The sequence below is a fragment of the Notothenia coriiceps genome, unplaced genomic scaffold, assembly GCF_000735185.1.
Source record: "Notothenia coriiceps isolate Sejong01 unplaced genomic scaffold, NC01 NC01_scaffold00000284, whole genome shotgun sequence".
NCBI classification, from domain to species: Eukaryota; Metazoa; Chordata; class Actinopteri; order Perciformes; family Nototheniidae; genus Notothenia; species Notothenia coriiceps.
Genome location: NW_011332985.1, coordinates 157,881 through 171,310, shown reverse-complemented (window position 1 = coordinate 171,310; position 13,430 = coordinate 157,881). Strand labels below are relative to the sequence as shown.

The window sequence follows — 13,430 nt, the reverse complement described above, 5'->3', positions numbered from 1 at the left end:
GCAAAAAAGAAAAAAATTAAAGAAATCTAAATCGCAAAATAATTAAACAAGCGAGTGCCTGTTTTTCCTGGCCAAGGACAGGTTCCTTGCACACAACACGAGCGTAACGTGTCTTCGGAGGATGTTGTAAAAATGTAAAGAAAAAAGGTTCCCCACCCCTGCTGTAAATAATAATAAAAACCCTTGATTTATAACTTAACATCTCTGTCTCCTATTGATCTGAGTATATTATAAAGAATAGCCAGTTAATTGAAGCCTTATAGCACAGGCCTTTGTCAGATGGTATATTACGCTGTTTTTTTTCTGCTTCGAATAGTTCTCTCTTTTTTCACCATACCTGTGTTTGCATCACTGATATATATATATATATTGTTGAGGTAAAAATGTGGAAGTGTTGTGGTTCAGCTGTATGGTTCGATGCTGAGGATTGTGGTAGTGTTGTATGGCAAGCTATTACTGGGTTGGGTTGATTTGTATATATTCTGTATGGTGGCTTGACTGGGTGTAGGAAATCAAATAACATCTTGCTACATAGCACGATCAAATCTAACACACTCTGGCCTCAAATGTTTTTGAGTAAACACAGCAGCCTTGTTTGGAAACTGCAAGCTGGAAGTCAACAACAGACAAATCACACATGGAAGTAAGTGCAGTTGATAGACCTACATACAGCTGCTAAAGCTCTGCAAGACTTGGCACAGGTTTAACTGTTAGTATTGAATTCAAGCCCTGACACCTGATAGCTCAGACATGAAGGTCAGTTGTGCCAGCATAGCTCTCATTTAGCTTGTTTTACCACAGGTGCTTGTGATTGAGCGGAAGAATGATGACGGCACGTGGCCCAGACAAGCGTCCCATCCCAAGTAAGCAAACACCTTGTTGTTGTTTTTGTGTCATTCAGGAACATTTGGTAAATTGTACCCTAGTATAGACTTTTAGAGCATTTACTATAAACACAGTTTGTCAAGTTTAAACAACATGCTTTCTAAATGATGATTTTGCTCTTGTTCCCCAGATCAAGTACAACCCCATCCAGGAATTTCACTACCTCCCCAAAACTCTCCTCCAACTCAACAGCCAGTATCTCCTCCACAGTGACCAATGGAGACAGCAGCCCTGGCTACACACTCAACAACAGCACCTCCTCTGGCAACAGGCAAGGGCTCTCTGCTTCACTCTTTACTCCTTTCTCAGAGAATAACCTTTGAACTCCTGGGCGTTTACTGTGTGCTTCATGTGGCATGGGATGGGACATTTCAGAGGTTTGATGGAAAGGCTGGTCTGAACGCGCCCTTCATTTTCTTTTGTCCCAGTTACTTCCTCAGCTCCTGTCGATTTGTTACATCTCCACAGACTCATTGCATGTTATAGTGAAACTTGCTCATGCTATATTTCTCATGCCTGTGTATTTTATATAATATTAAATGTGGATTCTCGCACATTACTCTTGCAATTAATGTATTATGTATTGAACCGGTGTCTGTTAAGCCTCTACAGTCCTTCACCAAAGCATGAGGTCTCTGTTAAAAAAACAAAAAATGTAATAACAGATTACTAATATTTAGTTATACACTGTTACACAAGTATGTGCTTTTCATCTTCCCGTAATATCGAAGTCTTTTATAGCGCTTCTGCTTTTGATTGCTTCAATCCATTTGGCAGTTTCCATTTGGCAGTTTGTTTTGTTTTGGGTGTGTTTAGTTTACTTTCAATGGCCACCCAGTGTGTCACCCAGGGAGAAGTGCGTGTCAACACCCATTTAAAATGTGTTATGAAAGGTGTAGATACACTACAGCACTAATCATGTTGCATTGTGAGGAACATGTTGTTAAAGAACAAACAGTAACTGCACTGTGGCAGCATGGCTCCGTAATGTGCTTACTTGAAAAAGCCTTATGGTTTAAAGGTGCTTGCTTTAGCTATTTGTGAAGTTCACTGCTACCTAGAGCTTAGTGGGATTACAGAAGAGTTGGTGTATTATTTTCAAAATGTCGTGGAAGAATGCAGGTTAATTAGAACGACCTACAAAACAAACTACTTATTGAGTTCATGTTACTGCATCTAAAGCCGTTAAAATGTGTCCAACTCGTCTCCACATGGGAGAGTGGAGACGCATCACAATATAATGATTTTGAACAGGGTTTAGAAGTGTTTGACCATTGTTGTGTTGGATAGCATTTAGGTATAGCTAATAAACTGCCATCTCAAAGTAGATAATATTGCCAAAGCCCACTCCAGAGGAAAATATTGTCAAATAACTCTGTATGAAGAATCGTTTTTAAATGCTCAGTGTTTTGGAAATACAATGTTATATTCAAGAGACATTTTTGTGCTCACATTTAGGCACAGCATACTTTTAGTTTTTTATCTTAGTAGATAAAGGTACCATATCAGCCTCCTGCTGAATATGTGCCTGTGTGCTCAATACAAAATGTAATATCAAATGCAAAATAAGAGATTACAAATGTCAATGAATTGGAATATGTCATTGAGAATTTGTTTACTAAAATAAAAAAAACATTTAGGATTTTTACCAACATGTTGAACTACCCTGGGCTTCTGTGATCATAACTTCTTGGACATACAGGACTGTCTCAGAAAATTAGAATATTGTGATAAAGTTCTTTATTTTCTGTAATGCAATTAAAAAAAAAAAAAAAATGTCATACATTCTGGATTCATTACAAATCAACTGAAATATTGCAAGCCTTTTATTATTTTAATATTGCTGATTATGGCATACAGNAATTTGTTTACTAAAATAAAAAAAACATTTAGGATTTTTACCAACATGTTGAACTACCCTGGGCTTCTGTGATCATAACTTCTTGGACATATGTTTGTCCTGGATTTGCACACCGTTGTGTATTCTAAATGAGTAGGAGACAGTGTGGTAGCCTAGGCAATATTATAGAGGTGTACATGTTGTCTCTTGAAGTGGTATTTTGTCAATGTGATATTTTATCCTTATACCATCATTGAGTGTCATGCTTGAAATGATTGGGCTTTATTACAGCACAGTGTCTACGAGGTTACCCTTAGTAACAGATCTGCTCTTCCAACAGATTGGGAAGCTACAATTCTTACAGTTCCTCCTACAATTACAGAGAGTCGCAGTCACAGCCGGGCCTGTGTGGTCTCAGTAATTTGGGCAACACCTGCTTCATGAACTCTGCCCTCCAGGTATGGAAAACAAACGACTAATACTACAACTTCCATTCAGAGAAAGTCAATTGCCATGTTTTTGGGTTTGGATGTTCACATCATCTACTTTTCTTCTTCCAGTGCCTGAGCAATGCATCCCCACTCACAGAATACTTCCTCGAAGACCATTACGAGGCAGAGATTAACCGAGAGAATCCCCTGGGCATGAGGGGCGAGATAGCGGAGGCCTATGCAGATCTAGTGAAGCAGATGTGGTTGAGTCGCAGCAGCTATGTGGCCCCACGTACCTTCAAGACCCAGGTGGGCCGTTTTGCCCCTCAGTTTTCAGGTTACCAGCAGCAGGACTCGCAGGAGCTGCTGGCCTTCCTCCTCGACGGACTCCATGAAGATCTGAACCGCGTCAGGAAGAAGCCTTACCTGGCCGTAAGGGATGATGACGGACGGGCAGATGAGGTACAGCGCAAACATAGAAACAGCGTGTGTTGGACATTTTGTGGTGTCGATTTCTAGAAGCATTTTACTTATCAAAAATCAATCTTAAAACTGCTTTCGAATGCTCAATCTGATGTAAAATGATGCTGCTTAAATATCTATTCTCACAGCACTCGCAGTTTTGTTTGATTTAATGTTGAAATGATGTTAAAAGATTTGACTGAGCTACAAGACATGGCTTAGGCTTTTCTTTTGAAACTTCACATTGTTTTATTTGGATAGTAGCGATAAATGCTTCAATGAACTACTTTGCAATATCAAGCTGCCCCTTTTCTTCAGAGGTTTAACAATGATGTCTAATGAATGTTGTTCTGTTGTTGTTACAGATTGTTGCAAAGGAAGCTTGGACCAACCACCGCTTGCGCAACGACTCTATCATAGTTGATATTTTCCACGGCCTCTTCAAATCCACTCTGGTTTGTCCAGAGTGCTCCAAGGTGTCTGTGACCTTTGACCCCTTCTGCTACCTCACACTGCCTCTGCCCATGAAGAAGGACCGGACTATGGAGGTGTTCCTGGTGCGATCAGACCCTCAGTCCAGACCCACACAGGTGAGGTGGAATTAACATCAAGGGTCATTGCTTTAGACACAAACTATAAATAAAGTAATACTTAGTAGTACCAACAAATTAATACTTTGCATTCGAGATTTTATAAACAGTTGGCTTTGTACTTGGTGTTTAATTTACTAATGAATCTTTACTTAAATATTGTTTTCCCCCCAACAGTATCGAGTGGTGGTCCCAAAACTGGGTTCAGTGACAGACCTGTGCAGCGCCTTGTCCAAGATCTGTGGATTCCCGTCTGAAAATGTTAGTACTTATTGCTTTTTATACTTCTAGCTTTAAATGTTCTTAATGTTGGGTTTATATGGAAACCACATGTGCTAACTTTGCAATTGTATTCTCTTTTTAGATGGTGGTTGCTGACGTTTACAATCATAGGTTCCATAAAATATACAGACGCGATGACGGCCTGAACCAAATTATGGAAAAAGATGACATCTTTGTGTAAGTCTCGTTAACGACTGAAAGCTGAGATGTTTATAAATAGTCACTGGGTTTGCAGTTTAATAAGAGGTGTGTGCAATGTGTGTGTAATGTGTGTGTTTGTGTTGTTGCTCCTTGCAGGTACGAGGTACAGGAAGAGGACAGCGAGAAGATGAACCTGCCTGTGTATTTCAGAGAACGCCACTCCAAGCACGCAGGAAGCTCCAGCAGCACCATGCTGTTCGGTCAGCCTTTACTCATCACCGTGCCCAGACACAACCTCGTAGCAGACGTTCTGTACGAAAAGATCCTAGAGAGGATTGGGTAAGGCCTTAGAGTAAAGAGGAAACAACATGACACTGCTAAAAACGTGAGTTGTGAGTGTATTTCCTGGTTAATTAATCTCCCTTGTTTCCTGTTGCAGGCGCTATGTAAAACAATCCCCGACCCCGAACGGTGAGAGCAGGGCCTCGGCCTCAGCCTCGGCCTCAGCCACGGCCTCAGCCACAGCAGCCTCTGCCAGCTGCAGCCAGGCTCCAGAATGTTCCACAGCGTCTAATGCCAACGCCAGCCTGGGTGGCTGCGGCAGCCCGCTGTCAGACGGGGCCTCGTGCAGTGCCAGCTCCAGCAACGGCAGCAGCCACTCAGGGGCCTGCCATGAGACTAACGGGGTATACGATGGTACGCAGCCAACGTTATTCATCACCAAAAAAGAGTAGAAGGAGAAAATGATCTGTGCCCAACAAGTCCAAAGGATTGATTTCATTGTGGGGTTTTTAGGTGATGAAGCCATGGACCACCAGGTGAGTCCAGAGCCAGAGAACGGCCACTCCGAAGAGGACGAAGAGGAGGCGTCTGACTTGGAAAATGGCTCCAAAGGAGACACACCCAAGAAGAACTCTTCCCCCAAGAAGAACTCTTCACCAGCCAGGCTCTTCTCTTTCAGCATCGTTAACTCCTACGGAACAGCTAACATCAGCCCGCTGCCCTGTGATGGAAATGTGCTCAAACTCAATCGTAAGTGCTAATCTTTTGTACTTATTTTATTGACCTTTATCTTTTTAAAGCAACTTTGTGTTGACAAAGCCTCCCCACACTCCTCTTCTCTGCAGCACATTCCACAGTGGCGATCGACTGGGACTCGGAGTCAAAGAAACTGTGTTACGACGAACAGGAAGCAGAGGTCAGTAGGGGAGCGTTCAGCACAAAAAAATCCTGTCACAATATATCCAAACAGTCTATTTATGTGTGTGTGAATGCTGTGTCCAGGCCTATGAGAAGCACGAGAGCATGCTCCAGCCCCAGAAGAAGAAAGCCACTGTGGCTCTGAGGGAGTGTACGGAGCTCTTTACCACCATGGAGACGCTGGGAGAACACGACCCATGGTAACGTTCAGAACAACTGCAGCCTCATTCACTGTCAAACTAAAACGTTTGTCGTATAAACACCATCTTTTTTGAATGCAGGTATTGTCCAACATGTAAGAAACACCAACAGGCCACAAAGAAGTTTGACTTGTGGTCGCTGCCTCGCATTCTTGTTGTTCATCTGAAGCGCTTCTCCTACAACCGGTGTTGGAGGGACAAGCTGGACACCGTGGTGGACTTTCCCATCAGGTACGCTGGCAGGACTGATTGTTAGCATAATGGAAGAAGTTTAACAAAAAGGCTCACGTTTGATGAGGAAGATTGTAGCTTTAGATTCCTTAGAATAATTCACCTTTTAATGTCTTTCATTTTTCTAAAGCACTTTGAATTACCCGTGTATTGAAAGGTGCTATATACATAAACCTGCCTTGCCTTTTGATAGTTGAAGTGTAGATGCTTTTCGATTTTTAACTTGATAAAGATTCACGTTGTATCAGTTTTTTTGCCATTATATATGTTCTTTGGAAGAGCAGTGTTATAGATTATGGCTACTAAGTGATGCTCAATTGTAATTATCAGCCGTAGATACACCTACGTTCACTCCATTTGAAAATAGTGATTGTCATTTGAAGATTGTGCCTAAGGAACTGAGAAACAGTATTAGTGGCACGTTTACACCACCAGGGGGAGCTAAAGTCTAAAACTCAAAGAACAAAATGACTCGAGGTCAGAATGAGGAAATACTCGTTCTGTACTTTAAAGAAATGGACTTTGGCTTCAGGAAAGTTGCATCATACTTCAAAGAACAATTACACCTTTGTTCTTATTTTCCTTAACTGTCTTGTTGCGTAACTTTTATAGCTCAGAAGTAGTCTTTCATCATAGACAGACATTTTGTCTCACTCGTGGCCTTGTGCCAGTTGAGAAACTTGATCCACTAAGAACCAGTAGGCTTAAAACGTGACTGAAATCCAACTTTCCAAAAAAATGCTGAGTCATGCACAATAGACAATGTTGGCTTAGACAAACAGTAGGCCCATATGCTGTGTTTTACAAATGTGATGGTGCCTGAATCTAGTTTTATTTTCTGGGTATTTGAATTGAAATGACTCAGTTTCAGTGTGATGGCAATTCCATTTTATATTCCTGTGACTGATTATGTTTTCTCCATCAGGGATCTCAACATGTCGGAGTTTGTCTGCGACCCCAAGGCCGGCCCCTTCATGTATGACCTCATCTCCGTGTCAAACCACTATGGAGGAATGGGAGGGGGTCACTGTAAGTCACATGTTGTCATTTGAATCTCTTAAATAACACTTTGCCTTCTTTTGGAATAGCCAACTTCACTCCATATATACAAACCACTAAGGGCTGTTAAAAGCTCATTATAACAATAAACTGGTATTTTCAGTCAAAAATATTCACCCTTTAGTGCCAGCACAGTTTGTTGTTTAGACTTTAAAAAGACAAATGGTATGCCGAACAACAACTGTGTCTCCTTGGACACTAGCCAGTTACATTTTAATATGGCAAAGTGCCTCAGGCCTCTTTGTTCTCTGTTGACTAAGTCTTTCTTTGAGTTAGCTTTGTCCATTCCTGGTGAGCTGGTTTGAGATCAATATCTCTTCCTGGATAAACAAATGAACTGAAAAGCAGTTTGTTTAACACTTCTTCCCCTCTAACAGACACGGCGTATGGCAAGAATAAAGTGGATGGAAAGTGGTATTACTTTGATGACAGCAGCGTCTCCTCTGCCTCAGAGGACCAGATTGTGGTGAGTTTTCACTCTTTATTGTTAATACATGTTGGATTAAGGTCTCCCAAAAGATGCAGCAGGGATCCTTGCGTGTTCATTTATCAGTGACCAATGTTTGAAAAAGCCTTCATGGCCTTCTGTCCTTGGTGTCGAGTGTTTTTGTTTTGTAATGGTATCCATGTCGCCCCTTGCAGACTAAAGCAGCCTACGTGCTGTTCTATCAGCGCAGAGACGAGGAAGCCCCCTCCTCCAAACCTCAGCCCTCGGCCTCGCTGGGAGGAGCCCCCGAAGCAGCCGAGGATCACATGGACACAAACTGAGGAGCCCTGGGGCCAAGGGACACGCACTGAAACACATACAGCAAATAGAGACACTCGGGCGCACACACAAAGCTACTTTAGTGACAGAGGACTCCGCAGACTTAACATTATTCACCCTTCCTTCCCCGTATTTTATTTGATTGCTGTCTCGTATATTGTCCACTAGAGCCAACAGCCATGTCAGAAGAGGGACCTGAGAGACTTCCTCCCTGCAGCGGGCGGCCCACTGATTTCTGAGTATAGTTTTACTAGTCTGGAACTAAAGAGGAGTGTAAATGGATAGAGATCCTCTCACTGGATAAACAGAATGTTAGAAGTGCCCTCACATGCGTAGATGAATAAAAATGTTTCTGTTGCTAACAACAACAGTCAAAATCAAAAAAAAAGAAGCCAAATGCACATGTTTCAACCAAAGCGTTCAGAGGTTTTTATGATGAAATGTACCATCTGATCAGACATTAGCAAGATACTGGCCTGGGTTTCACTCTTCATAGTCTTGCTGGGCTGAGGTAAATGCTAACTTTAAACAGTGTGATATGCACGCAGAACAATACATGTTGTTGAAAGAATCCTGTGACCTTATTCCACCTGTAGAGTGGATCACTGATGGCGGATCTGGCTGCCGCGGTCTAACTGTGGCGGCTGTTCTTCTTGCTCTGTAGAGCAATCTAAACCACAGAGGGGATTTCTTTATAAAGGAATCTGCATCCCGACATGAGTTGGGGCAGAGGCGGTTTTTGTTCAGCCATCAATTTCTTCTTCTTTGATGCACAGAATGGGCTCTGCTGTCTCTCGGACCCTAAACTCATGAGAGGAGTCTTACCCTGCTACTAATGTTTATTTACCCCCTTTTTTTTTTTTTTAAAATCTCAATGCAAAAGAGGCCTTTTGATTCCTGCAGCCTGACTAAAAAAGGGGGCACTTTGAATTCTCCATGAGTACATTATCTACCTGCTTTTGGACATGACAGATTTGTAGGATTTGGCCTAGGCATTAAAGTTTACAGTCTGTCATTCACTTCCACATCATTTTAATGTGTCTTATAGGAATATTTTGATTGCTGCCTGATCGGACCCCTAGTCTTGTACATTAATGCAGCTCTGTATTGAAATGGCTATGTTATTTGATATCTTTAAAGCACACTGAGTGAAGCAAAAATAAACTAGTTTAAAAGTGGTGCTTTTATTCCTGAAGCTTGACTTGCTCCTTGTGAGTAGGAACAATGTACATGTGTCATCAGATGGGGTCATGAGAGCAGCACTTTAACAGCTGAGTTCAGTCATGTGCACCCGATTTCTTTGCTTCCAGAGATCATGGACATAAGGCTGTCTTAGTTGCTAACATAAAAGAAGAATCCCTTTTTTAGTCTTTCTGATTTGGGTCATTACATACAGTTATCACAGGAAGCACAGTTATAATGTGTCTCAAACATATTTACCTATAGTCAGTCTCAAGGATCCTCTGTGAATCAGATGGCAGTTAGTACTAAATGAATCTGTTTACTGAAGTCTTGTTCTATGGCATAAATTCTGCACTTTTTTGCATCACAGCATGTTGATATGCAGGACCTCCAAGTGCCCTCTTTGCTGGTTGGTCCTGACCATCATGTCATTTTCAAAGTGAGCTACCTAAATATACTCATTCAAGCCTATGCTTAGAAAAGCTTTACCTCATTTTAGTAATCTTAGATACTTCTTTAAAAACAATGCTAAATGCTGAGAATCTTGTTTTCCCCCTAAATCACGACAGCAATTCAAACTCGAACATAACCATAGAGATGTAAATGATCACACTATTGAAAATAGGTGTATAAATTCTTGTCTTCATATTTATCTTATTGCCGATATCTACAGTATTTGAATTCAAAGTACAATAAAGACTGGAAGCCTCAACAGGGTGGTTTGTTTGGAATAATTATATGCACCAAACAAATAGTATGAGACCAAACAAAAGCTGGGACTTTTCCAAAGCCGGTGTAATGTCAGTAGTGGTTGTCTAATAACTGTATTGCAAAATGATCTTTATTTGCAGGTGCTGCAACTCATGCCGAACTGATCTGATTACAGCCAATATCCTAGATAAGAAACTTTATTTGGAAAATTACAATGGTTCCCTGATCTAAAACCAATATAAAAGAAGGTCAAAGTAAGAGCAGTGTTCAAAATAACAATAGCAGCATTACATCTGGCATGGTTATTATTGAGAAAAGTAGAATTTTCATACCGGATGTTCATATAAGTTTTGTATGTTCTCTAAATTTGACCTTTGAGATTAATTTTAAATAAAGAGTTAATCAAAAATGTACCATGTTAGGTTGGCGTATAACATTGTATTACTATGAATTCACAGAGAGGTAGTCAGAAAACGTTTGAAAAAATACATTTATTGGTCCCGAAACACAGCTGTGCTATACATGCACACAGTGCAGCTGCAAACATTCAGCCTTTTACATTTCATCAGGTACCCCCCTCACAACGAGTTGGTTTCAGAGGATGCCTTCATGTAGTAAAAGAACAGAACACAGCCATCACCGCGTATAAGAGAGCACAGGTGGTCTGGATAAGTGCTGTACACCATCTACAGAAGCTATGGAGGGAAAAACAAAGGTGACATGAAGGTCACACACATTGTGCTGGTGCAAGCTGTAGGGTGGACAGCATTTTGGAGGACGGCTTCTTTAGTTGGTCTGGCTGAGGAGCTTCTTGATGTCTCCCTCGATGTCGCTGGTGAGGAACATCCTGCTGTAGCGCTTGAAGGGCACTCCATCCGACCCGATGAGGAACTTCTCGAAGTTCCAGGACACGTCGTTCCTGCACACCGGGCTCCACATGATCAGCTTGGGGTCGGTCATGAGGGAGGAGGGGTCGTCGCTGGGGGCGGGGAGCATCTCCCTCAGGAACACAAACAGGGGGTGGGCTTCTTTCCCGTTCACATCCACTTTCTCCAGGAGCTGAAACTTGGGCTCAAAACCCTTTCCAGGACGGAGATACTTCAGGGACACAAGGATTTCATCATTCTTGCAGTTCTCCTGCATGGGTGGATCAGAAGAGTATGTGTCATTCGGGGACATTTAGCAGAGGGGTTCAGATCACTAAGTCTCCTTGATAAAGTCTAACATGGTGTCCCTATAGACATGTATTACATATTTATAGTGGTGTTTAGTGATCAGGAGATACTCTCATGGAACATTAAAGGTCTGTTAGAAGTAGTGGAGTGAAAAGCTGGACTGAAAACTACGTCTGACATTACTACTTCAATTCCAGTTAGTATATAAACCCTTGCTCAAAGTTTGAAATTGTTGAGGACAATTGTATTAATGTCTCCTAAATAACTGCAGCTTAATGTATTGGTAATCTGATAAGTGAACCATTCCTACACAGAACAAACATTTGGGTTGCCTCTGTCACCAGAATGTTCTTTCTCTTTTTCTTTAACAGTCAGTGGGAGGAGAAAGGATCCCTCCTCCCTGCTGAATATTTGAACCATCATGTCTATTAATGAGTTACTAATATTGATGCCATAAAAAGATAAAGAAAGATAGTAAAATACATATTTTATGCGGTGTGTATTATAATGTAAAGCAGAAAAACGTGCATGCATGGAGTTACAAGTGTGATGATACATGGCAGTAAGTTCATATAATAAACCAACCAACACAACTAAAAGGATCAACCTAAAAACAAGTTTGGCTTTTGTTAGGTGTTTGGTTACCACCCATTACCACATTTCCTCTTTCCTCTAAATCACCATGTTGAAACTGTCACAGGAACTGAATTATTCAACGGAAAAAACCCTTCAAATTGTAGGTTTACTACGCACATTTGCAACCATTGTCTTACTTAATGTATTTAATAAGATGACTATGTCTGTAGCATTTACATAATAACTTAGTATAACAATAAAGCTAAACCTGAAACAAGCTAAGTAACTTTTAAAATGTAAAGCAAGTCTCAAAAAGGAACAAAACTGCCTCAATTTGACAAATTATAATTACATGTAATTTACAATAGCTGTATGGTGTTTTATAACTGGTTAACTATACTGTATAGTCTGAGAGCAATACATCTATTTCGCTTTGAAATTATTTTAGAAGTCAAGAGAATTGAATAAGGACAATTCATAAAATACAAATAACCACAGTGTGGCTGAAGGTCGATAAGACAGCAGATCTGCTGACGGTTATCTCTCACCTGATGGCCGAACTGGTTGCAGGGCACTCCCAGAATCACGAGCCCCTTCGCGGCGTACCGCTCGTGGAGCTCGTTCATCTGGGTGTAATCCCTGGTGGTCGTACCTCAGAGAGAAGCAACATTCTCAATGAGGACAACTTTGCCCTTCAGTGAAGATAAATTAAACGTTTCCCCCGTCAGTAGTTTGGACGAGAAGTCGTAAAACTTCGTAGCCTTTCTTGCCATGGTAGATACTTTTCGTTTTTTATTGGTCACACACTACACCTCAATATCCAAGAAAACACTGCCTGCTTCAATTTCTTGAGCAATGCCATAGACTGCAATCCCTATATGTTCAAAGACACTGTATTTGTTGTCAAGATAGTTCACACCGTGCAGCCTGTGGGACGGCCGCTTTGAAAGTTCCAGGTTAATACCGTCACATTCATATACAAAAAAATACAATAATGGTAAAAATGAATGGAGCCTACTTATAGAGATAAGTCCAAGTTATTACATGAATAACCATAGAGGCAAACAAAATATCCACTTTATTTGGACCCCAAATCCCAAAGGCCTATGCATAATTATGCGGCACTTGAGCCCCTCAGGTACACCTTTACACGTGAATTTGTGCACCTATGTTACGACAGATAGATGTGTGTTTGTTTGTGTTGGATGAGCATGCGAAGTCTCGTTAAGTTCTTAAATCATTACGTTAATGAGTTCAAACGTCATGAGTAAACCATGCTTAGGCGAAGAGCAGGAAATGGCAGTGAATCAGCTCAATCAACTCCAAACTCTTCGATGTGGTTGCGCAGGTACGGAGCTCTGGGGGTTTGCATGTTTCTGCACACGGCGTATCCCGGATCAAGTCTTTGTGACTAAACAAGTCGACAGTTTCAACCCCGCCCAAAAAAGAACACATGGTTTGATAAATACATGCAACCCAATGTAAGAAAGTTAGAGACCATCTGAAACATGTTGTAACGGTTGTAATGTTAACGACTGATCACTTTAAATAAAAAAATATCACCAAAGATAATTCAGTCAACAGGCTAACTTATGACGCTATTATAAATATAATGTATAAACATATTATTCTCAGACATCTTTAGGTTTTAAAAAAAATTATATTCTGTTACGCTAAACTCCATGAAGATGATCCCTAA

General features: G+C 41.1%; 2 protein-coding genes across 2 annotated transcripts in view; one reads left to right on the top strand and one right to left on the bottom strand.

The window, feature by feature from the left end:
* usp4 (ubiquitin specific peptidase 4 (proto-oncogene)) overlaps positions 1–9,981 on the top strand; it is a 12,761-nt gene extending 2,780 nt beyond the window's left edge. Inside the window, exons 6-21 of the mRNA XM_010785722.1 lie at positions 802–863; positions 1,016–1,156; positions 3,066–3,183; positions 3,286–3,618; positions 3,984–4,208; positions 4,386–4,469; positions 4,573–4,667; positions 4,788–4,970; positions 5,071–5,327; positions 5,427–5,663; positions 5,759–5,829; positions 5,916–6,031; positions 6,113–6,262; positions 7,188–7,291; positions 7,699–7,787; positions 7,964–9,981. Of these exons, the coding sequence (XP_010784024.1) occupies positions 802–863; positions 1,016–1,156; positions 3,066–3,183; positions 3,286–3,618; positions 3,984–4,208; positions 4,386–4,469; positions 4,573–4,667; positions 4,788–4,970; positions 5,071–5,327; positions 5,427–5,663; positions 5,759–5,829; positions 5,916–6,031; positions 6,113–6,262; positions 7,188–7,291; positions 7,699–7,787; positions 7,964–8,089 (2,391 nt within the window). The 3' untranslated portion in view covers positions 8,090–9,981. The remainder of the gene's footprint in view (positions 1–801; positions 864–1,015; positions 1,157–3,065; positions 3,184–3,285; positions 3,619–3,983; positions 4,209–4,385; positions 4,470–4,572; positions 4,668–4,787; positions 4,971–5,070; positions 5,328–5,426; positions 5,664–5,758; positions 5,830–5,915; positions 6,032–6,112; positions 6,263–7,187; positions 7,292–7,698; positions 7,788–7,963) is intronic.
* A 471-nt stretch (positions 9,982–10,452) lies between these two features.
* On the bottom strand, positions 10,453–12,608 carry gpx1b (glutathione peroxidase 1b). The gene is given in 2 exon segments (XM_010785612.1): positions 10,453–11,117; positions 12,280–12,608. Coding segments are annotated over 2 exon segments (576 nt in total). The 5' UTR covers positions 12,505–12,608; the 3' UTR covers positions 10,453–10,766.
* Between the last annotated feature and the right edge of the window lie 822 nt (positions 12,609–13,430).